General features: G+C 49.1%; 1 protein-coding gene and 1 long non-coding RNA gene across 2 annotated transcripts; both read left to right on the top strand.

The window, feature by feature from the left end:
* On the top strand, positions 1-14,464 carry IVD (isovaleryl-CoA dehydrogenase). The gene is made up of 12 exons (XM_085063468.1): positions 1-150; positions 3,002-3,091; positions 4,353-4,404; positions 6,999-7,168; positions 8,614-8,707; positions 8,959-9,095; positions 9,605-9,701; positions 10,820-10,913; positions 11,784-11,865; positions 12,334-12,438; positions 13,084-13,156; positions 13,258-14,464. Exons 1-12 carry the CDS (start codon positions 19-21, stop codon positions 13,389-13,391), a joined length of 1,260 nt encoding a protein of 419 aa, XP_084919594.1. The 5' UTR covers positions 1-18; the 3' UTR covers positions 13,392-14,464.
* Positions 14,465-16,668: 2,204 nt separating this feature from the next.
* On the top strand, positions 16,669-22,444 carry LOC146437052 (uncharacterized). The gene is made up of 2 exons (XR_014852799.1): positions 16,669-16,861; positions 21,415-22,444. It is a non-coding gene; the product is annotated as an uncharacterized LOC146437052 (long non-coding RNA).
* Positions 22,445-25,295: the final 2,851 nt, after the last annotated feature.

The following is a 25,295-nucleotide window of genomic DNA, read 5'->3' as shown; positions in this document are numbered from 1 at the left end:
GCGGGGAGGGCAGCGGCCATGGCGGCGGCGGTGCTGGGGCGCCTGGCGGGCGGGGCGCGGCGCTGGCGGGCTCTGGCGGCGCCGCGGCGGGGCTGCGCGGGGCTGGCGGTGGACGACACGGTGAACGGGCTGAGCGCCGAGCAGCGCCAGGTACGGCCGGGCCGGGATGGGCCGGGACGGGACGGGATGGGCCGGGCGGGGGCGCGGCGGGACGGGCGGCGCCGATTGGCCGCGGGCGGGCCGAGCCGCCCAATCCCCGCGCGGGCGGCGGGGGCGCGGCGCCACGGGACGCGCGGGAACGAGCGCGCGAGTGACCTCCCGGCTTCGCCACCGAGCGCCGCGCTGCCGGAGCGAACGGCCCCCGCGTCCGCCTTGGGCCTCTTGGATCGGCGATGATCATCTGAAACGTGATCGTCAGAGGAACGCACCGATGGGGTCACGGTGTCACATCCTCCCAAAACAAGTGTTGCAGCTCTCCCAGCTTGTTCTCCTGCCCAGAGGGGCGCTTAGAGATTTAGGATAATTCTTAGGACTCATCACAGGTTATGGCTTCTTCACGAGGGGCAGCACTGATCTCTGGTCTGGTGACCAGCGGCAGGACCCCAGGGAAGGGCAAGAGCTGGTTCAGGGGAGGGTTAGGCTGGATATTGGGAACAGGCTCTTCCTCCAGTGGGTGGTCAGGCACTGGAACAGCTCTCCAGGGCAGTGGTCACTGCCCCAGGGCTGCCAGAGCTCCAGGAGTGTTTCGACAACACTCTCAGGCACAGGCTGGGATTGTTCAGGTGTCTGTGCAGGGCCAAGAGTTGTGCTTGTTACCAAAAACGCTGGGAAAAATAAGACTGACACTGTCTTTAGTGTTAGCGAGTAAGGCATTACTTTATTCTTGACCAAGAGATGTTTGTGTGGCTGACAAGGTTCTGACCTCCACACCAACCCAAGACACAAAACTTTTTCACTTACGCATTTTTGGCAAACAAAGAAATTAAAGTTCATTGGTTCTAAGTTGCATAATTTCTTTATTAATTTGTGTTTTAGTCTCTATTAGTTTTTAATTTTTTTTATTCTCTCTCTTCATGCTAATCTGGCCCACCTTCTTTAGTTCTTTTATGATTTTTTTCTCAAGTGGGAAGTTTCCAGCTTTCCAGGCTTTCATCTCCCCTGTGTCCTCTGGTTACTCCAACACATCTTTGAAGTGCCATAAATTTAAGATCCCAGGTGTCCAATCTCCAGCTCCCTCCGGCTTTGTTTATTGGAACTTGTCACGGTTAGTTTTAGCGAACTTAAGGTTTTGGTGATTAAACGATCAAAGTAACACTGAGAGTCTGTGAAAAAGAACTTTACTGGTGCTGGCTAAAAGTGGGCACTGCTTGCAATTAATTAAACAACTAATTGAAAATTAGTTAGCAAAGTTACACCATTTCCAACAGACTGATGATCCCTGTGGCTCCCTTCTGACTCTGAATGTTCTGTGGCTCTCTGGTCCTTAGCTTCACTGTGCACAACAGCAGCCAAGTGCTGACCATTCCCAGCATATTCCCTGCTGCCCCAGGGCTTGGAGTGAAGGGCAGTGTCTTCCCAGGGCTGCTCCACACAGGCTCCTGACAGTGAAACACTGGAGCTACAGCCTCACTTTCCAGATAATTTTGACAGGGCAAGCATATGGATGTACAAAGTAAATTTACTTATTCTTCTTTCTTGCTACAGAATTATTCCCTGCCTCATTTGTGTTCATGTTTATGGCCTTATCAGCTTGAATTGGCATTTCTTTGTGCTTCTGTATTAAGCAAGTGTAAAAGAAGGTGTAAAATATTTCTGTTGTTCCTGTCTGGTGAAAAAGAAAAAAAAAAAGATCAGAAATATTAATAAAGCTGTGAATTAAAAGCACTATAACTGGTATAAACTGGCTTAGGGTATCAGGGTTGCCTGTCTGAGTGCATCTTCAATCTCTAATTGATTAAGATTTTTTTTTTTAATTATGATTTTAAGCTCTTTGCTGAAGTGTAATGCAGTCAGCTTTGTCACACAGGAAAGATATGTCTTTTGGGGTTATTTTAAATTTATAAATCTAGCAATGGGGAGAAAGCTTATGTGGTAGCACTGGAATGCATGGTCTGTGTGACTGGAAATTTAACATATCTTCTCAATTGCAAAAAAGAGGATGCTTAGGTTTTGGGGCTCAGAGAAAGAGAGTGGGCACATTTTGGTTTGTTGCTCCTGCCTCTTATACAGGTTCTGGTTTAACAGCACAGGGTTTCAGTCTCTAAAACTGTTCCTTCACCAGAATTAATGTGTTGGAATAAAGAACCAAAAAGAAAAAAAAAATGGGATTATTAAAGATCCAGGCCAAGCTTTTAAATCTTCCTTTTAAAAGCACTTAAGGTACTGTATCTATTTTGTTGATATGCGTATAGATTTCTGTAGAGTACATGTATGTAAGTGTTCAGAGTTTAAAATTTTGAAAAATATTTTGGGTTTTTTAAAACTTGGATCAATGAACATTCCTGACTCTATAAAATTTTCCCACTGTAGAAAGTAGTTAGGTAGATAATGTAATTCCAGTTTGACACAACAAACACATTTTAATTAGTGTCTCTGCCTACTACAGGTATCCTCAGGTAAGTAAATGATGCTGTAAGCAGCTACTGGATGGGGGTTAACACATTATAAACTCAGTTCATCAGCTTCCAAAGCCCAAAAACATGCCTGAAACCCCAGTGCAGGCAGGAGTTCAGGAGCATTCTCTCCTGTCAGGGTAAGATTACGGTTAAATGCTGAGAGGGACTCAAGTACATCAGTTCCTTTTTAAAAGACTAGAGAAATGACCCTTTTATGTGGTATTTCAGCCAGTAACCTGAACCATGGATTTCCTTATGGTCTTGTGCTTCTGGGTTTGGGATGCTGGAGTTGCCTGGTGAGGGAATGTTGGCAGGATCCAGGGGAAGAAGACAACAGTATATGGCTGAGATGTAACAACTGTATTTTTCCTCTCCTCTTTTCCCAGCTTAGACAGACCATGACAAAGTTCTGCCAAGAGCATTTGGCTCCAAAGGCCCAACAGATTGACCAGGAAAACGAATTCAAAGGCATGCGGGCAAGTATTTCATGTGTGGTTCTGAAAGCCTCTCTGGGCTTTGATCTCTGCATTAGTCCAGACAATCTTAGGCCACACCAGAGGAACATGTGCATTAACTTTTCAAACTTAAAAGCCACAGAAAAAACCTTTTTTTAATTTCCTGTTTTATCTTTTGTTACGAACTTTCAGCAACCTGGGGCAGAACCCAGCGATAACAGTAATAATAAAGATTGATAATGGTCTCATTTAAATTCTTAAAATGGGATTTCTACTTAGCTCTGTTCAAGCTTCTTCCCCAACACGTGCTTTGTATACTCCTGGCTCAGTCCCTTTCTTGAACGAGTTTCCTCTCAGTTTTGCCGTGAAAATACTGCGTGCAAATGCTGAAATGTGGAGTTTGACTGTCGAGCTGAAACTTGTCTTTCTAATAAACCCAACAAATTCTGTGCCATGGGGTGCTTTGATTGATGGAAATGAGAGATGTGGTTTTTGGTTTTTATAAGCTCCACAAGCCTCAAAAAGCTCTAAACATCTGCCAGGATTTCCCAGGGTTCTGATGTTGACATTTCCAGGGATGTATGTGCTGCTTTGAAGTGTATAAACTTAGCCTGGCATTCCAGATGTCATCCAGAGCTATTGTAATGATACTTATGGAAGTCTCTGGAGATATTCCCTGATAATTATTGCTGGACACTGAGGCCATGTGAGAAGCACTCATCCGTGTGTCCATCACATCGCAAAGGAGCAGCGGGGAGATGGCCTCACCAGGACATGTGTGGGCCTCCTTGGTGACAACATCCTTTGCTACTGCATTTTGTCGTAGCTGTAACATTCCAATTTTTTTAATCTCCCCCAAGGAGGCTTCCTTGGCTTTAGGAGCCAGCACTTGTTCTACTGGAAGAGTTGTAAAGTGCCAGCCTATAGCAATGCTTCATATTTGCAGGGTTTTGGTAATGGATAGTTCATGCTGTTTCATAAAAGTGTTCCTTTGAGTGGGTGAAGAGATAAATCTTAGGAGTTTCCTTCCAGAATTAAATTCAGGCATGTGAATTTTCACCAGATTCCACTGTGTATAGCATAACTAGTGTCCTTAAGTCTGTGTGGTTTCTCAGCTCCAAGGATGGAGCTCCACTGTGGGAGGAACAGGTATTGATGAATTTGCCTCATTCTCGTGATATCTCACAGATAAATTGATGTGTCCAGTGAGCTGCTTGGGAAAACTTGTTATGCTGAAGCCCATACTGCCAGTTTGGGCTGATTGCTTGTTCTGTATTCGTAGGACTTTTGGAAGAAACTCGGAGAGCTTGGAGTTCTGGGGATCACAGCCCCTGGTAAGTCTGTTCCCATCTTTTAACTTCTGATGGGTGGTTCCTCAAACAAAAGAGAGACCACTTAAACTCTCACTTTCCAGTTCATAGCAGCCTTGTCTGTGATGTGACATCCATTTTTTCCTATCTTTGTGTTTTAAAAACCTCTTTCCCAACTGTTACTATTCTTCTCTGACTTTGAATCCTTTTTCCTTGTTAGACAAAATACCTTTCACAATTTAAAAGCACTGCTCAGAAATGGTTTGTCCAGATGTAACATATGTAGCTCAAACATATTTGTGCCTTTCTAATATGAAGCAAGTTTTGAAGGAGGAGAGCTGGAGATAAAAGTATCCTAGAACAAACATTCACCAGTAATGGGGATAGTTTGAGGGTCTAAAATAATGCCCCGAAAAGCTGTGATAACGAATGGAGACCTGACTACAGCCAACCAGTCGGAAAAAAATCAGGGGAAATCTTATTCAGCTTTGTGCAAGTTAGTGAAAAGTGTTGTGATGAGGGTTACAGATGAGTGTGGCCATGCTGAATGAACCGAGGCAGGGTAATGAGGAGAAAAGCAGCTGCTGGGGCCTTTCTTTCCCCATGGAAAAGTCTGTTTTCTAGATGTGGCTGTGCAAAGGCTCTGCAGGACCCAGCTGAATAGCAATGTGTCAGAATAATGCCTCTGCCTCGCTTTCAGTGCTGAAAGACCCTGCATTTCTGCTTTCTTTTTCTCTCCTCTTCCCCATTTACTGCTGCTCCTGTTTTTCCTCACTCTTACCTTCTTCCTTCTTTGATGTTGTGCCTGAGGCTTACATCAGTTTCCCACACTATAAATAAGCCATCCCCTCACGAGTCCTGTCCTTCTTGGTTTCCTCAAAGGTTTACCTCTCAATCCCTCCTACACCCAGGATTTTTCACCTTATTTTGTATTGTAGAGTTATGTGTTTCTTTGTTGACATTGGTTTTGTTGGAGGAGGTAGAGACTAGGATGTGAAGGTCATGTGGAATCTTAGGAGGTGTACACAATTAAATGGCATGCTCAGGCACTGGCACATCAAATCTATTTAAAGAAACATTTTGAGTAACAGTGCTGAGTGTTTTCTTCCTAAAACTAAGAAAACTGTGGTGTTTGTAATTTTCCATTTGTTTCATAAAGTGCAAAGTGAAGAAATGTAAATATGTAGTTTCCATGGAATGATAATACAGGCATGTCATATACAAAGAATAGCTTTGCAAGGGCAGCATCATTCAAAATCACACCATGGTTTGTGTTGTATGAGGAGGTGTCTGGCAGGATCATTTTTGTGTTCCTCTTGCAGTGCAAAGCAATCCTGGATTTGGGATGCTCATAGTTACTTATCTTTCTTAAGGCAAAAGCACCAAACCCAGCCATTTTATAGGAATTAACAAAAATCTCTCTTGTTTTGGCATACATGAGAAATTGTTAAACCAATCTTTTGGGATATTGATAGCAAACTCCTAAACTTCGGTTCATGGTAGTAAGAGGAGATTTCAGAGGATAAAGGGCCCTGCAGATAAAGGCAGGAGTTGAAATGAGGGACATGGGAGAAAAGGCTACATGTGATGCCAGTGGCAGTGGTGTTAATTTGAGGAATTTGGGACAGCAGCCCCTTGGAGCTCTGCCCTTTGGTGACTCTGAGCACGCACAGGGATTTGCTCTTACCCTTGTTGCTCTTGGTTGCAGCTTCCACATTGATGATGAGTAGAGTAAGTGCTCCCAGCTTATCTCCCCAGCTGCTTCTCAGCATTCATGTCCTGTTGTAGTGCTTCTCTTAGCAGTACAACCACTTACTTCCTACCCAGAGAACAAAGCTTGTAGGTTGGGAAGTGACTGTATTTGTGTGTATATAAATGTGTTTGTAGGTACATGTGTATATATTTATGTAAGCTGTTGGCTCCTCAGGGCTGTTACACATTTCTCAGCCTTCTCTTTTTACTTGCCTTCTCTCTCTCACAGTTCTACTGTGTGACTTTAATCTTTACCATTAGTTTTGGGCTCAACTCCATGTGCCTAGCTGGGCTCCCAGTGCTGCTCTGTCTCTCTTCATTCTCTCTTGAAATCTACATTCTTGTCACTGGTGAATTACATTTATGGCTCATTCTCCTTCTGAATTGGCCACTCATCAAAATTCTGACATCCTGCACATTTGTGAGCTTAGGAAAGTCCTTAGTGGCTCATTTTTGAGCAATCTGAGGATTCCTCACTTGTTTAGGGGCAAACATACATGGATTTTACAAACCTTACCTGTGTTCCTTTGTTCTCATCTTAAGGATGTTGCAAGTTGGTGATTTAATCTTTGTGATAGTACTACAGTTGATAAGAAGGATTTAATATTGTGCAATGTCAGTAGCATGTTTGAGATGTATCCCTGTGCATGTTCTACATATAAACCATGTTATACAAGTAAACGATGGATTATGCTGAAGGCAAAGGAAACTGAAATTCAGAGAGGATGGGGAAAGCCAGAATTGCCCAGCCAAAGGATGGGAAAACCCGAAGCATTCTAAGTGTCTTGGATCCCACTGGAGACTGAGCCCAGCCCTGGGACCTTGTGCACGTGGTGGGTAACATGAACATTCTCCTCTCCTCCCAGCGGAATACGGTGGATCTGCCTTGGGATACCTGGACCACGTGCTGGTGATGGAGGAGATCTCCCGAGCGTCGGCGGCTGTGGGGCTGAGTTACGGAGCTCACTCCAACCTGTGCATCAACCAGCTCGTGCGCAACGGCAACGAGGCCCAGAAGCACAAGTACTTGCCCAAGGTACGTGGCTGCAGGAGGGGCAATGCTGGAAAGCTTTGGGTTCTGGCTGCAAGGATGAATGCCTGTCACAGTATGTAACATCTTCAGCACCGGCAGATTTCAGTCACTAAACCTTAGGAAATACCAAACTTGTTAAACTTGCCCTTCTCCAGCTTGTCAGTTTTTGTCCTATTGATCCATATTGACCTCATCCCATACCCTGGTCCTTGTCTGCAGGCAGCACAGCCCAGCTCTCTGGAGCTGTGTTACTAAAGGAGGCTTTGAGGTGACACTGGAGGATATTCTTTCAAATTCCCAAATCATTTTGAAATCTCTGAGTGGAAATCACTGCTTTCCTATTTTCTGTTCTCCGTTTCTCACTGCCCAAATGCTTGGTTTGCGTGTTAATTAACTACATGTGAAACTTCATCATCGTTTGGGGCATTGATGTGGTAACTCAGAAGTGCATTAAATAGATTTCAGTTTTTAAATACATGGAAAGACAATGAGCACATTGAATCCCAACTACTGAGATCATCAGTGAAGGTATCAGCACAAGAAACTTGATTTAAACGACGTGCAAAGTACAGTGTCACTTCCTCAAAGCACTGTGCAGCCTGCAAATGTGTAACCCCAATTTGTCCTCCTTCCTCAGGTGTATTTTCATGCTTCCTTCTCTGCCTTTCGATGAGGTGTGAAGTCACTTCAGCTCTGACTTGTTTTGGTTCCTGACAGAGCACTTAAAGGTGCTTAACTAGATTTGAGCACTTAATGAGGCCTTCTGTAGCAATGCACTGATGGATTGAATTGGTTGAACATACCTTAAGCATTGAGTCTGCTTTAAAAAAAAAAAAAAGTAGAGATCGAAAGGAGGAGAAGATGGATGAAAGTACACAGGGAGGGAAAAAAAAAGGCAAGGAGAAAAGGGCAGGATGAAATAATAGTGAAGAGGAAGCAACAGCTCTGCCAGAGCCTGGTGTGAGCAGGCACAGGAGGAGGGTCCATCTGCTGTTGTGGGGTGAGGGGGGGGGTGCTGGGCTATGAGAACATTGCAGAGAACTTTCCCATCCCTTTTCACCCCCTCATTAGCCTTTTGTGTTCACCAGCTCCTGTTTGTGTAAAAGGGCAGCAGAAAGCCCAGGCAGGAGCTGGGGACAGGCATATGGCTGCCTGCATGGTTCCTTGGCACCTTCCTCATGTGTTGTGCAAGCAGAGCTGTGCTTGTCTAGCTCAGACAGAGCTGAGTCACCCTTCTCATCCCACTGGGATTTGGTTCTGTTCCCTCAGCACAGCACGAGGGAGCTCCTTGCTCAGGCTGTGCTGGGAACAGCAGCTCTCCTTTGAGTTCTTGCAGAGAACAGCGACTGTGGAGGCTTAGTGCAGGAAAACAGGCAGGGGGGCTAAAGAGGGAACACGAACAGTGCTGCTGGTCTTCATGTTTTGCTAGGATTTGTCTTTTCTTCCAGCTAATCAGCGGGGAGCACGTTGGAGCCTTAGCCATGAGTGAGCCCAATGCTGGCTCTGATGTTGTGTCCATGAAGCTGAAAGCAGACAAGAAAGGTAAAGCCTGTCCTGTGCTGCCTAGGGAGGTGCTGGAATCCCCATCCCTGGAGGTGTTCAGGGAACAACTGGACACAGCACTCAGTGCTCTGGGCTGGTTCACAAGGTGGGGATGGGCCAGAGGTTGGACTCGACAATCTTGGAGGTCTTTTCCACCCTAAGTGATTCTGAGAAGCCTGTTAGGGAATAAATGGAGTGGGAATACCAGTGTTGTTGTTGTGAGCTAACAGACTTCGTCTCTTGGCTTCCAGGAGACTACTTTGTTTTGAATGGGAACAAATTCTGGATCACCAACGGGCCAGATGCAGATGTTCTCATTGTCTACGCTAAAACTGACATGACTGCTGTCCCAGCCTCCCGAGGCATAACTGCCTTCATCGTAGAGAGGGTAGGTTTCGTCATTCCCACAGGGTTTGGAAGCAGAATCCTTCACCCTAACTGCCTCATTTGGAAGTCAGCTGGTTTTCCTTCCATACCTGTCAGCCTCTTCCTCAAAGATAAAGTACTTTCTGCCCCTCAGGCAGAAAAGGAACCTTTAATAACATAAAATAAAATCTGAGATCAGTAAACCTTCTGATGGACATAACTTCATTATTAGAATAGTTCAGTTACTGGCAGAGCTTCCAACTCTTGCTGTTGGACAGCCTGTGTTGGCAGCTGTTCAAATAATTTATTTACTTATTTGCTGTTTATGTGCTTGTGTGTATGTGTTTCTCTGTCCATTTACTTTCTCTGCACTTGCACTCAGACCTGCTCTTGTTCCTAGGTCACTTTATCCCCCTCCTGGCACCCTACACATATTCCTGTGATCAAGGGAATTTCACAGGTCTCTCATGATTTTCTTTAGTCTGGTGGAAGTGAGATGTGAAGTGTATTTTTACTGCCTTGACTTTGCAGGGAATGCCAGGTTTCAGGACAGCCCAGAAGCTGGATAAACTGGGAATGAGAGGGTCTAATACCTGTGAACTGATTTTTGAAGACTGCAAGATCCCTGGTGAGTTGGGTTCAACTCATGGTGGTTTTCTGTCTTCTTGATCAGATAAATTGGATCACTAATTGCACATATGTTTAGCCCATGACCCGCAGGGCTTTGCAGATGCTTATCTGCTCTCTGGCAGCCTCCAAGGGAGCTGGTGGAACTGGAAAAGTGCAGTCTGCTGGATTGCAGGGAGGGAGGACATCCCTTGTCAGGTCACTGCTCTTTCACCCTCATGCACCTAGTTCTTAACTACTGCTTCTCCAAAGCCTTGCTGAGGCTTCCAAAGAAACTTTTTTCCATTAGAGTTCCCATCTTGTATGGAGGTGAGCTGCTTTGCATTGAAGGCATTTTCACTGGAGACTATCCAACAGGCTTTTGTGATATTTCTGAGTTCTTTTGGGGCCAGGGCCTGAAAATGGACATCCTTTCCCTTGTTAGGTAGTACAGCAGAGGCCTCTGTTTGTTCATAATTTGCTTGTTATTATTTGTTATTATTGTTATTAGTGATGTTTGTTATTCCAGTGGCAATTTTTGTTGATAGAAAAATTCCAGCCTTTCTAGAGCAAATGGAGAAGATGTCTTATCCAGAATCATAAAAATCCTGGTTGCACATTTGCAGAGCAAGGAGCTCTCCTGCTCCCCGTGCACCTTCAAAAGCTAAAGTAGTAGATTTTCAGCTGAGGTCTGACATTTCTGCCTGTATTGGATCCCTCCACCCTGAAATCATGAAGTCCAGTGCCCCAGTCCTCTGATCATGTCCTGGAAATCATCCACAGGGAACAGCATGTTCTCACGGAAAGAGGATGGTAATGTGGAGAAGCACATCACTGCAGTGTTGGAAGTTAACACACTAGGCACTCTGGCCATTAGTGCTCCTTCTGATCTTTGGCTTTGGAAGCTGAAACAGTTTTTGCCAGGAAATTGTTCAGTCTGTTCAGTCATTTTTCAGAGAATCCTGGGATGGTTTGGGCTGGAAGGAACCTTAAAGCTCACCCAGGCCCATCCCTTGTCATGGGCAGGGACACCTTTCCACTAGCCCAGCTTGCTCCTCCCCCAAGTGAACATGGGCCCTCAGAGAGCAGCTTGTCTGAGTTTTGTACGTAAATAAATCACTTTTCCATTGCTGTTTTCAGCTGAAAATGTCTTGGGGGCACTGAGCAAAGGAGTCTACGTTCTGATGAGTGGATTGGACCTGGAGAGGCTTGTGCTGTCTGGGGGCCCCCTGGGGTAAGGGTTTGTCATCTTTTGTAGGTTGTAAGGCCAGAAGGGTCCTTGGTGATCACCAAGCCTGGTGGGGATCCCCTGGGGGCTGCAGCTCTTGGTGGGATGTGTTCTGGATGGAAAACTGGGTTACCGGGACAGGAGCAATGCCAGAAGGAATGTTTGCAAGTCTGCCTTCCAGTGTCCACGGACCCTCCAGAGCAGACTTTGGGAATGATCAGTCCTGATATAAACATTTCCAGAGACGATAAATCTGCCTCAGTCCCCAGTTGCTGGCTTGTATATGCCTGTGTTGTGTATTACTCAGGGAATAACCAGCTCATTTGTGTTATCAATTCCCTAGAATCTAACATGCTATCCAGAGAGTCACAAACTGGTTTGTTCTTCATTTAGTCAATCCTTGAGCTCCCCAGTAATTATTGGCACCCCACAGTCCTTTTGTCCTCCCAAGTGGTCTCTGGGCTAATCCTCATGTGGAAAGACCAACTTCCACAAAGCAGGAGGAGGGCTTTTCCCCCTCCTTGTTCTTGCTTGTGCTTTTTTTTTTATGGTACTGGCTGGCACTCCTTGAGTTGGGGGGGCTCTGGAGATGCAAGGCAGCACACACTGCCCTGGCTGTGGTTGTGAGAAAGCTCTTCGAGTCTCAGTCCCCTGAATTAAAAGGTCAGACCTTCCCATAGGGTGTCCCAAATGAGCACTAGGGAGAAATGTGGGACCTTTGGATTTTATTTTTGTCCGTGATTGAGTGGAGCTGTAGGAAGACAGCAGGATATCACTTTAGCTATGAGAATCTTTTTGCCTTGGTTTACGCTTCCAAAGGTAAACCATTATTAATCAGTAGTTCTGCTGTTTCCCTTTTCCCTCTGCTCTTCTTAGGCTCATGCAAGCTGTTCTTGACCATGCAATTCCATACCTGCATGTCAGAGAAGCCTTTGGACAGAAAATTGGCCACTTCCAGGTGAGGCAGAAAAAGAATTGGGATTTTTTTGTCCTCTTTTCTCTTTAAAACTGGGAAGACTGAGAGCTTTGTCATGGTGGAGGCTTTGCATGGAGAACGTCACCTGGTGTTTATGCTGGGGCTACATGATGTGGTAATGAGCAGCCTGGGCTAGGAGGGTTCCTGCAGGAGGGTTCCTGCTCATGGCAAGGAGATGGAACTGGATAAACCTTAATGACCCTTCTAACTTAACAAATCCTGGGATTCTATGATGTGGTGAGAAGGTGGAAAGGTCTCTGAGCTTGCTCTCCTGAGGTCCCTGTTGGTGGGTGAGGGAGTGTGGCTGATACTTGGGGCTCTGTGAATTAACAGAACCTCCAGTTCCCTCATGTCTGCTGGGTCCATGTCTCCTGTTGTGTCTGGTTTCTCTGAGGGATTTTGGGGATTGGGTGGTCCCCTGCCCCGTGTTCATTAATGTCCCTTGTACAGCTCATGCAGGGCAAGATGGCAGATATGTACACGCGGCTCATGGCGTGCCGGCAGTACGTCTACAACGTGGCCAAAGCCTGCGACCAGGGCCACTTCAACGCCAAGGTGAGCTCAACTCCTGCCTGGGCTCTGTGTCTTGGGGCAATTCCTCCCGTCACAGAGCCTGAGCCAAGGGGAGCCTCTGTACAATGAGTCCTTGAAGCCCAAAGGGCCTTTCCCCCTCCCCCCAGTAGCTTTTTTTCACTCACAGGTTAAAAGCAAGCCTCCTTCTACAAGGCAAGAGATTTAGCAGCATCAATAGGTGTTTATTGGAGGCCCAAATAGATGTCCTAGCTGTTGTAAGGGCTGTAGCAGTTGTTAGAAGTGTTGTCACTTCCATCTGTCACCACACCTCTGTTAGTGGAGGATGTTGAGTGTTTAGCAGTGGGAGCACAGAGCTCTGCATCCCAAATCAAATCACATTGATCTCCTGGGGGATTGATGGGCATTTGTGAGAGACTGACTTCTCTGGTGCACTCTTTATTCTTTTTCCTTCTTCTGTCTTCATGTGACCTTTACAGACTTGCCATGAGTCTTCTGTAGTGACAGGGACACTGCTGGAACTCCCTGTCCCTGTGCTTTGTGATCAAGTAGTCCAGGGTTCTTAGCAGGTAGAGAGTCTGTAGAGTGATGGCAGGGTGAGGGCAGCACAGGGACTGGAGACAGGCAGGTGACAGCTTTCCTGAGTGTCCCACTGTGACTGTCCCATAGGACTGCGCCGGGGTGATCCTGTACTCTGCAGAGTGTGCAACGCAGGTGGCCCTGGACGGGATCCAGTGCCTGGGTGAGTCACTGACGGCTGGACAGAGCCAAGCACAGTGCAAGAGCATTTCTCTGCCGAGAAATCGGGGATGGGAGTGACTTTGGGCATGTTTTGGGTCGCAGGTGGGAACGGTTACATCAATGACTACCCCATGGGGCGCTTCCTGCGCGACGCCAAGCTCTACGAGATCGGGGCAGGCACCAGCGAGGTGCGCAGGCTCATCATCGGCAGGGCCTTCAATGCCACCTTCAAGTAACGCCACCAGGGGAGCAGCAGCGCCGTGACCACCACGAGGCCTTCACCGCCAGGCTGGAGCGCACAACTCAGCTTCTTCCTGCCTGCCATTGCAGCGTCGTCTCTTGTGGAGTCCCCTCCGCCTGCTCTGGGAACAGATGCTGCTGGATTGGCCTTGTCAAAATGAATCAGAGGGTACATGGAAGGAGAAGTGTTTTTTCTCTTTTGCAGTCATCCTGATTCATGCTGTTCCTGAGCTGCTGATTCTCAGCGTTGCAGGGCGGAGGTTCATCCCCCCACCCCGCAGGCTGGCAAGGGGTGTGCAGCTACTGCTGCACACAGAAAGTCAACCCAAAACCACCAAAATGGACAATGAGGGAACAACTTTGTTCTTTTTCCAAAAAGCCCTGAGTGCCATTAAACGGTTAGAATATTGCATATTGCCATTGGATGGTGAAACGTCCTACTGTGACCTTCCAATGGGATTAATACCTTCCATTTTGGGAACTTACACCAACCACATTCTGGGGTTGCTATAATGAACGTTCAAAATCATCAGTGCACAAGCAGTGTTTGAGGCACTGATTCTTGAAACCTCCTTAAATCTCATGTGTGTTTCTTTGCAGAATTCCTTTCCTATTTGCAGAATTCCTTTCCTGTTCCAGCTGCCTCTGGAGGTATTTGGGAGCAGGCCTGAGTCCTTGCTGCGCTGACTGACTGCTCCCTCCAGGTCATTCCCTCAGAGCTGTCACCATCCATCATTCTGGGGACAGTTAACACATCAGAGCTGTGTTGTGACATCCATGGATGAAGCAGGCAGAAATTCTTTGGGATTTGGTTCCCTCTGAAGGTTGTTGTTTTGGCCAAGCCTGTCCTCACACTCCACCTCCGGGCAGCTGAGCAATGTGTTTGTGAGTGATCTCAGTGCATCTTGTGTCCAGCAAACTGGGGCTTACTCAGCTTTTTTAAGGAAATTGCACAGCATCCTGCCAGCCTTTAAGCGTGAATCACAAATCAAAATGGGCTGCTGGAAATATGATTGAACAGTTAATTAAACAGTTGCCATGTAGGCAGCTCCCAGCAATTTTAACAAAACTCACCTTCAACTGTGTGTATTTTTTTGGTTATAGTTGACACCTCTCTATACCAGGTGACAGTAGACTAACACAGCATTTTAAAAATGCTGTGGACTGAAGACAGTTCACTTTCCTGAATTGCCAGGTAGGTTACCAAGAGTTTATAGAAGTTACTAAGAGCCAGAAAGGGCTTCTAAAGTCCTGCTGGTAGTGCTTTCCTCCAAAACTTCATATTTATTCAGCCTCAGTGGGTGGCTGTCACTCAGGAAGTGTCCCAGGGTTTAATTTTCAGCCTAAATCTCTGGATAGAGGGTGGACAGAGGTGCTCTGTCAGGAGTATCTTGTTGAGCTCCATCTGAAAATGCTGTGGAAGTGAACTTTGAGGTCCACTTCATGTTGGAAACACTCTGCATTGCTGTACACGGATGTAACAATTTAGTAATGTGACCAGACATTTATGTTTTATCACAAAATGATTCCTGGATCACTGTTGAGATCCATTCCTGCCAGAGGAGCTTTTCTAGGGAGTGTCAGAGCCATGACAGGATGGTGTGAGATTCAGATTGTTAAAAACAGGTTTTCTAATGTGGAAGGAACCCAGAGATTTTTAAACCTGTCTTTCAGCACTGGAAGGGCCTGGTTTTAATACACATAATAAATAATGCCTTCACTTTCCAGGCTGATCGGCATCTTGGAGTTGAAGGTAAAATGAATCAATCTCTACCAAATCTAGGGACAGGGACAGGGAGAGATTCATAAATCCTCAGCAGGGTTGTGTTATTCAAATCTCATTCCTTCCACAGCAGCTGCCTTAGGAAAGGGATGGGAGAGCTTTTGGGGAGAAAAGGGGGTTAATCTTTATATTACACTGATAAAATAAGCTTTTGCTTTGGTCTGTGCTCCTGGGGGGTCCCAGCAGAGGGGAGGTGCAGACTCTGCTACCCATCAAAGCACATCCAGGCTGGCAGCAGCAACAGCTACGGTGTTGCTTTCCCTGCTTATCCCTCCCTCTTCCCAACACTTTCTCCCTGTAATTCTCATTTAAAAGAAATACATTTAGAGATTCATGCAGGCTGTGCCTCGGGCCTCCTCTGGAGAGCAGCAGAGCTAACAGGGAAAACACAGGGGGCTGTGCCTCTGGATATGGTCTTAACGGTGTCTGCTGTGGAGATGTGATGGAAATTGCCCTGGCCTGACAGCCTTTGGCTGGTGGCAGGGCTGGCTGTGCTGCATCTTCCCCGTTTTGCAAAATCCTTGACCTGTTTGCAGCTGGCTGGCCACTGAGCAGAGAAGGCATGGAGAGTGGAGGGAATTATTCATGAAGATACGCACTGGGTTGATCCTGGCTGGGTGCCAGGCACCCACCAAAGGCTCTCTATCACTGCCCTCTACAGCTGGACAGGGAGGGAAAATACAACAAAGGTTCATGGGTTGAGGTAAGGATCGGGAGAGATCCCTCCCCCAAAACTGTCATGGGCAAAACTGACTTGAATTAAGAGATGTTAATTGAATTTATTGCTAACAAAATCAGAGCAGGATAGTGAAAGTTTAAAAAAACCTTAAAAATACTTTCCTACCCCTTCCCTTCTTCCTAGCTCTGTCTCCTGCCCCCACAGCAGCACAGGGAGACAGGAATGGTGGTTACAGTCAGTTCATCACAAGTTGTTTCTGTGAAGGAGAGAGCTGGAGTCCTTCCCATGCTCCAGCATGGGATCCCTCCCACAGGAGACGGCTCTCCATTAATTTCTCTGATGTGAGTCCATCCCATGGGCAGCAGTTCTCCATGAAGTGCTTCATTGTGGGTCACTCTTCCACGGGGTCAGTCCTTCAGACACAGCCAGCTCCAAGGTGGATCCCCCACAGGTTCACAAGTCCTACCAGGAAACTTGCTCCAGTGGGGGCTCCTCTCTCCATGGGTCTGCACGTCCCTGCACAGGCACAGACCTCTACAGGTTCACAGCCTCCTCTCAGGCATCCCCCTGCTCCAGGATACACTCCTCCACGGGCTGCAAGTGGATCTCTGCACACCCATGGCCCTCCCTGGGTTGCAGGGAGCAACTTGCTCCACCCTGCTCTGTGCCATGGGCTGTAGGGGAATCTCAGCTCGCATCTGGAGCAGCTCCTGCCCCTCCTTCTCCACTGACCTTGATGTGTGTAGGGCTGTTCCTCTCACATATTCACATACCACTCTTCTCTGGATCCAATTCCATCTATTAACTTTTTTTCTTCTTAAATATGTTATCCCAGAGGTGTCACCACCATTCCTGGTTGGCTCAGCCTTGGCCAGCAGCACATCCAACTTGGAGCTGCCTGGAATGGGCTCTGCTGGACGTGGGGGAAGCTCCTGGCAGCTTCTCACAGAAGCCACCTCTAGTCCCCAGGCTACCAAAATCTGGCCATGCAAACCCAGTACAAAGTAACAGAATTTATTTCAGCAGGGTGGGATTTGGAATGAGGTTCAGTTAGTGACAGGAAGAGAGGGTGTAGCCTCAAGCCGCACTGGGGAGGTTCAGGTTGGATATAAGGAAGAATTTGTTTACAGAAAGGTCACCAGGCATTGGAAGGGGCTGCCCGGGGAGGTGGTGGAGTCCCCATCCCTGGAGGTGTCCAAGAAACGACTGGACATGGCACTCAGTGCTCTGGGCTGGGTGACAAGATGGGCATTGGTCACAGGTTGGACTCGATGATCAGCTTGTGTTAGAAAAGCTGGGCTCACTCTGAGCTGGGGCACTGCCAGTGTTTGATCAAGAAACTGAAGGGAAGTGGAAGATACGGTGGGGAAGATGGGCTTGGATATCCCTGGTGGTCTGCCTCTGCTTCTCAGGGCAGAAGGGACCATGGCTCCTTCCAGTTTTGGACACAGCTTGAGTTTAAAGAGAGGCTGTGTCTGTGGGGCCAACAGCATGAGGGAGCTGTTTGCTTTATGAACACACCAGGGACGTGGTGTTAAAATCTGTTTGTGAGGTAAAACTGCTGCAGAGGGTCTGCAGGGCCTGCTGGGCTTACAGCCCATCTGCCCAGGGAGCCACAGCCCCATCATGGGGCTGGGCTGTGGTTAAAGCAAATCTTGCCTTGTCAAGTGAGGTCAAACCACACTGAGAGGTGCAGGATGTGGGAGAGGAACTCATGTTTGCATGGCACCTCAGGCAAGGCAATGACTCTCCCCGACCCTCCACAGGGACCTGCCAGCGGTGGTTCACCTCCCAAAAAAAGATAACCTGAGTCCCGCTGGGGCTGCCAGATGGGATTCCCAGCCTCCTGCATTGCTGTGGGATGACTAGCTCCATCTCAGCAGCTCTCTGGAGAGCCCCTGTGTCCCCTACTCTGTCCCAGGGGAGGGCACCCTGCTTTCAGGGCGGGGGAAAGTGTGTGTGCTCGTGTGTATGTGGGACAGAGGATGTGGTTTCTTGCCTGTGGAGCTGGTCCATGAGGGGAAGGGAGGCTTTGGTAACCTGTGGGAAGGATGATATTTCCCTCCCGTGCTGGGCCTTGAGCAATTTCAGTACAGGGTGACACATAACGAAAGTGTCATCGCGTCCTGATTTCACTGTACAGAGACGTGCTGAAGCCAAGCCCGGTGGTGATGCTCCATCCCTGCTCACGAGCCTCCCTCCTGCTCCTGCCTCCCTCCTGCTCCTGCCTCCCTCCTGCAGCCCACCACGCTGTGATATTCAAAATCTCTGTGTGTTTAGATTCCCTCTCGCCTCAGCCTCCCAGGGGCTCCAGGCAGCGCTCGCTGCGGTTCAGCAGCGCTGCCGGAGCGGGGACCTGCTGCTGTGTCACCTCCGTGTTCCCACACGTGGGCGATGAGTCAGTTTCTTTCCCAGGGTGGAGTGACAGCCCACGGAGGCCGCGGCTGCAGGCAGAGAGGACGCGATCCCTGCATCCTGCCTGCTCTGTCCCTGCGGCCGGCCCGGCAGCTGCCCGCTGCTCCCGCACAGCTGTGCCGGCCACGCTCCCCTCGCAGCGAGGCACCCGCTCCTCCCAGCCGCGGCCCCGCAGGAAGATTAGAAAGAGATTTCTTTTCAATCTATACAAGAATTCACAACTGTGAAGGGGAGACAAAAACATTCTTGAGCCGAGGGGACAATATTGTGCGAGGGAGGCCCGGGGGGGCTGCGGGATTACTGTAGCGCAGCCCAGGGTCGGCCCGCTTGCACCTGCTGTTTGCTGAAAGGCTGATGCTGAGCAACAAGCAGCTGATGCTGAGGCCCAGTTGTCAGCCTGAATGGGGGAAAAAAGGCTGGAGCAGTGCGCTCGCCAAAGGGAATGGCAGGCGGCCCAGTGCCAGTGGGAGGAGGGAGCCGGCGGTGGGGGGACGGCAGCAGGCTCCCCCTTGGCACGTGGAGCTCCGCGCAGAGCCGGAGGTGTGGGTCTGCCTGAGGATCTGTCATTCCAAAGGCATCCAGGAGAAAAGGGATGATCCTGAACCTCTGATGAGCATGAGTTCTCCCCAAACCAGCCTGCTCACTCCACCCTGAGCTGCCACAAAGGGCAGGGGATGATGTACCAACCAAACCTGAAACTGAACTAGCGCTGCTGCAGGACACCCTGCCCTCGGCCACTGCTGTCCCCCAGGCAGGAGGAAAGGTACTTTTCAGGAAGAATTTCTTTATGGAAGGGGTTGTCCAGCATTGTAATGGGCTGCCCATAGAAGTGGTGGAGTCACCATCCCTGTAGGTGTTCAAGGAACAGCTGCACTTGGCACTCAGTGCTCTGGTCTGGCTGACAAGGTGGGGATTGGTCACCGGTTGAACTGGGTGATCTTGGACAGCTTTTCCAACCTAAATAATTCTGGGATTCTCTGATCCTGCTGTTCCTGCTCACAGCCCCCACTCTGATAGGGACAATGACAGTCAGATAGATGTGCCCTGCTGCACGAGGATCAGAGTGGCACTAGGATCACTCAGCATTGTCACCCAGAGGTGTTGAGGCACCTTGATCTCTCTGGGCTGTACAACAAGCACTGAATCAGCCTGCTCAGCACATCCATGGAGCATCACTTCTGTCCCCAGCACTGGCCACATGGGGCAGGGCAGAGAGAAAACAGGGAGTTTCTGGACGATGTCTCAGTGGGCTGAGGGGCTTGGCACAAGCACAGCCCCCTCCTGCCTTGGGCTCTCTGGTGGCAGAGCTGGGACTGCCCGGAAGGGGATTTTCCCGCCCTCTGCTGCAGCTGCCTCCCATAAGAGAGGCTGGAGTGAGTGTATTTTCCTGCAGCTGTTGGCAGGATGGAAATAATCCACGTGCCTGGGGTGTCTGCAGGGCAAAGAGGGCTGTACTGGGTCGATGTTCCCCCATGAGCCAACCTGTGCCAGGGGCATTAGGAAACAGCCTGTGTCCTCTCTGTGCCTTGTTGCAGAGCTTGGAGCTTCTCTGGAGGGAAAACAAGCCCAGCGTTGGTCTGAAGGAAGGGAAAGAGTGGTAGCTGCCTGGTCAGTGCAACACAGAGGAGAAAAGCAAATGGATATTTTTGCAGCCCAGAGGGGTCCCTACTGTCATTTAGCACCCGGGTGCTCCTGCTGGTGTGAGGAGAGGGAGCTGCACATAGCGGGTGGCCTGGCTCCATCCCTGCAGACCAGACACACTCAGGAAATCCCCAGGGGTGATTTCTTTTGCTTGAGCATAGCTGAAGCTTCCAGCACTGGGAGCCTCTGTGCAGCTCCCCCAGGCCCCACTTCCCTAAGGAGCTGGCGTGTCAGCGCTGAACACACTCGGCCAGGGCTGGTGTTCCCAAGAGCCAGCGTTTCCAACACAGCTCCTCAGAGCTTCCTCGTGGGACCACGAGGGTGTGCAGAACTCGAGGCAGAACTCAGTTCCTGGATCGTTACGAGGACCATCTCCTGTGCTGGAGGCAGCCCTGGCTCTCACCTCCCTGCTGAGATGGGACATCACTCCCTTTGCAGGGATCACTGTGCCCCCAGGAATAGCCAGTATCCATCTGGTTTCTCACCTGCAGAGGCAGCTGTGTCACAGCACACAGAGCACCCACCCTCCTGTACACTTACTCAGCATGTCTTGAAAAACTGGAAGTCTTTCTGCAGCTTCCACTGGCTGCTTTTGTTCTTAGAAAACCTCTTTCATCTGTGTTTTCTCTGTGGCAGCATCTCCTAGGAGCCACAGGCAGGATCGAGCCTTTTTTGCCTGGTATCCTTTGCACACAGGTCAGAACCTCTGCATCTCTGGGTGCCCCAAAACTGCTGCTGGCAGCACTTTGAATTCCCCTTCCTCTGCCCCCAGTCCCAGGTCAGGCTGGAGGTGAACATCCTCAGGGGCAGGAATCCTTTGCCTCCTGCTTTTTGCTTGATTTGCCTTTGCTCCCAAGCTGGGGTGCACTGGAAGGAGGCTGTGCTCTGGCATGGAGCTTATTCCAGAAAGCCATCAGGAGCCACAGAGAGGCAGACGACTGAAAAGCCAACACACTCCAGCAGGGATGGATTGGGTTGCAAAAAAGCTGGTTTTGGTGAAATGCAAAAAAATGTTGTGAGCTCAGGCAGGTCCCACCTCTGGGCTGTGGTTTGTGAGGGTAGGGGTGGCACTGAGCCCCAAAACTCAGGTCCTTGGAAGGGCACAGGGCAGGGCCAGCCACAGCACCCCTCGGGGAGGGAGGGCTCATGGATTACCAAACTCTTGGGATTCCAGGGAATCCTTACCTCCATGGCAGCTACGGGTTTGCCAAGGGAATTTATTTACCCCTGTCAGGTGAGCCCATTCCCCACTGGAAGGGACTGGGCTGTGCTAAGGGGTTAAGTAACTCTCCCAAAGTCAGCCGGGGTTGTCTGTAGCAGAGAAGAGCAAAACTCCTGTGGGCTCTTGAGTCATCATCATTTTTGACCCATCTCGTGATTTTAAAATGCAGTTTGGTGCTTCTGGGTCTGGATTTGGTGTCCAGCCATCAAGGATTACTAAGCCTTTCTCTGTGGAATTAAAAAGAATTTCAAATGCTGAACATATTCCCTTCCCTCACAGAGCCCCAGGATAACACAAACGGGCTCGTTTCTGCTACAGGTGGACCAAGACCAAAATCAGCCTAATTTTCCTCTCCCTGCCTGATACTGAGGTGGGATAAAGAGGCAGAAAAGACACAAAAAAGCCACAGAACAGCCGAAAAGAAGAGGCTGAGCACAGTCTGCACGGAGGGAAGTCACTGCTGTCCTCAGACCAGTGTCTTTAATTGCCACACCTCTTCTGCCTGCGCCCAAAGATCTGATCCCAGGTGACTCCAATGGACAATGTCATTTAAATCAATTATCTCCCTATTTGGAGCCATCCACCCTCTCCCTCCTTCATCGTACAGCCACGAGCCCCATAATTTATTCATCCTCGGCTGCACTTAAACATCTGCTCCGCTGCCATTTGAGTTTGGCAGAGCATTAGCTTTAAAATTTCATGAAACATAGTGCAGGTGGCAAAATCAGAAATTAAGGATTGTAATCACGGCAACGCCTGGTCGGTGAGCCAGCTCCGGCTCAGGATGAGAGATGCCAGGAGAGCTCCTGGAGATTTAATGCCCCTCAGGTGTTCAAATCACATTTTTGTTCCCTTTTCCCAAAGGTTGGGGGGATTTTTACATCCCCACTGCTCTTGGGTGGATGCTTAAGTGAGGGGAGCATCTTGTGCTTGTTGCTCCTCGGGTTGTGTTGCTGCCACAATTTTTTTCTGGCCAGGAGGTTGATTTTGAAGGGTGATGTGTCCCCTGAAAGGTGCCTGAAGACATCTTTGCTCACCAAATTGGGATTTAATGACATCTTCCATCCTGACCGTGCTTGTGGAAAGAAGGAACCACACTGGAGCCGTGTCACAGTTCCCTCTCCAGCCCTAGGGTTGGGTTACAAAGTAGGGATGAGGCGCTGGAGCAATGCTGGTTTGAAGAAAAAATCAGAAATCCATGTGTCCACAATCCCTGCTTTCACCACAGAGCCACAACCCTCTAAACAAGTCGGTTATCCGCAGTGGTTCCCTGTGTTTATAGCTAATGAAGAGAGCTTTGGAAAGAAAATATTTGCTTTGGCAATTCCTCTTTCATCTATTAACCCAGTTTCCATCGTCGCATGGAGCTGGGTTGGAGGGATAGAGAGCAGGAGGGAGGGCAGGGGGCTGGCTGGGGAAGTTAGAGGGAATTGAGACCTCTGTGTCTCTGGATGTGGGGCTGATGATGCTGAAGAGCTGATGATCCAGCAATTTCTGAGCCATCAGACATTGTCCCACAGAGGAGGAGATCAACTCCTACTCCTCTTCCCAAGTGATAAGAGGAAGACCAAGGGGATTATTTAGTGCTCGGCTGTGCTTTGATGCCTGGGAAGCTTTTGGAGGACGGGGGGTTTTAGATCTATTGAAGCACCTGGCAGATAAACAGGTGATAAAAGAGCCAGTGTGGGTTTGTCATGCAGAGATCACATCAAACCCCTTGAATTCCCTCTTTGCTGAGGAAACTGGATGTGCGGATGAAGCAGAAGCCACAAATGAGACATATCCTGACTTTAGGAAGGCTTTATGTGACATTTTGGGACGGAAACAAGGCTGTTTGGGCTGGACACAGACCCACTGTGCCGCACAGCTTGCTGGAAAATTCTCTCCCAAAGGCACGGCCAAGCTCCAGCCTTGGCAGGGCTCTGAGGGCTTCCCTCTGCACCAGCCTCCCTCTTGGTCCCCTGTGTTCAATCTCCTTGCATCAAGGGTGTTGTTTTAAAGAGAGAGACCAGTCAACTCTTCAAATCCCATCCCTGTGCAGCAGGAAGGATTTCCCTGGACACCACCAGCCCTCAGTTCTGGGTGAGGAGGCACCAAACCAGGCAGTCCAGGGCTGCGCAGGTTCTAATGTGCCAGAGAACAGCCCAATGAGGTTTGGTACAGAGATGATCCATTCAGACCCAAATTTAGGGCAAAGCATAGGAGTAAACATGCACTGATGGAATTTTCAGGTTGGGCTTTGAAGTCTCAAGGATAGGAGGAAGGGAGGAGCCATCTCCAAGGGTTTTGGGGCTTCAATTTTATTTTTATTTGATTTCCAGAAGGAAAACAAGTGAGGGGAAAAGGAAAGAGGGTGACTTTACTCCATTTTGTCTCCCCAAGTTTGGACAAGGCTCCCGTCAGGACCTGTCTTGTTCCCCATTTTAGCTTTGAAAGTTTGTAGAGCTCTGGATTCTCACAGGGCTGTTTCCAAGTTTCTGTGAAGCCAGAAAGGTGCTTTTATGGGATGGGGGCTGGCTGGAACCCATACCAGCATTCTGAGCAGACCAGTGCTCTGATTCCCCCTGTTTTTGGGGATCAGGCAGGGCTGGGGCAATCTCTGACCACAGTAATGGAATAAGGAGGATTTATCAGGGTTGCTGCTTTCAGGTGGAGTTTGGGAAGTTCTTATCCCACCAGCCCCTTGCATCCAAATGCATCTTCAGCACCCCTCAGGGATTTTTGTACTTCAGAAGTCTCCACTCGATCCTGCCTAAGCTCAGGCACAGACTCAGGGCTGCAAGGAGCCCTGGGGTGGGTTCCTGGGCAGGAAGCCTGTTTTGGGGTGTCAGCTGGGGGTGAGGAGCTGGGGACAGCAGGACAGGACCTGCATGGGGATGGGCAATAGTGGGTAAGGCTGTAAACAGGACAAACCCAGCGGGACAGTCAGCACCTGAGGACCCCAAGGTACAGATCCAGCATTTCCAGGTACTCCCAGCGAGCCAGGCTTGCCCAGGGCTTCATTTCCAATTCAGAAGCCAGGTCCCCTGCGAGTGCAGAGCCATCACTTTGATGGAGTGATCCATAACTTCCCTGGCTAATTGTCAAAGCACAGCACTCAATCCAGGGCACTCTTCCCTTGAGAAAGTGGCTTCTCCTACCTGAACTGGCAGGAGAGCAGCCCCAGGAATTGGGAACATTGCATCATTCCCATGGCAACAGCCTGGGAGGCTGCGAATGGAGAATTATGACTTCGTTCCCCGTTCTGGCACGAGGAGAAGCTGGGCTTTGCGGGATTAAGCAGATCCCAGCTCAAACATCCAGGGTACCACTGGAGGGAATAATGAATAGTAATAGCAGAATAAATGGGTTTTGATCCAAGGCTCTGTCCAAACAGTATGAACAACCCACTTTGTTTAAGTTTGGTTGGTTTCCAGGCTGAGTGTGAACTTACTGGGGGTTTCCGAACTGGGACAGGGGTAAGGCTGTGCCACCAATTCACTTCATGGACATTTCTGAGGAATAAACTGGTCAATAAATGTGAGGCCAAAAGTGATAACTATCATCCAGGGTCTCCTGAATGGAAGTTCCTTTTACTCCAGGCATCTTTATATCTCAAAAGAGCAGAAATCTTCACACTGCAGGAATGCTCTGACTGGTGGAGTACAAGTCCTCATGTGAGGATCTAATGAGGATATTTGGGCTAATTACTATTTTTGCAAAGGCTGCAGAAGCCAGGACATTGGGATAAACCTGTGGCTGAGCCCAGGGCAATCTGCAGCCATGGGACCCACATCCTCTTCTGCAGCAGCTCCTCCATTGTCCTGAGCCCCTGTCATCCCTCACCCCATCCCGTGGGAAGACCGTGCCATCGGACATGTGGACAGGACCTCAGCATCGCTGGCCGTGGTGGCTCTGCCTGTTTTCCAGCTTTTTGAGAATGGCTGTTCCTCCCCTGCTGTGGTGTCTCCGCACCAGGGTTTTCCTGTGCTCACCCCACAGCGCCACCACTTGCGCGACGATCCATCCCCTGATTCAGCCCTGTGCAGCCCACGTCCCTAAAACCCCACCCTGTGTTTCAAAGGCTGGGGGAAATGGTGGGCTGACCATTCTTTTTGCCCTTTCCTTTTCCTCTCTTGCCCCCATCAAACAAGAGTGAGGAAAGATGTGGGAAGGGAAAT

Source organism: Lichenostomus cassidix, chromosome 5 (assembly GCF_008360975.1).
Source record: "Lichenostomus cassidix isolate B80296 chromosome 5, HeHo_3.0, whole genome shotgun sequence".
Classification (NCBI taxonomy): Eukaryota; Metazoa; Chordata; class Aves; order Passeriformes; family Meliphagidae; genus Lichenostomus; species Lichenostomus cassidix.
Note: the sequence above shows the minus strand (reverse complement) of the source record. Positions and strands in the feature narration are given on the sequence as shown.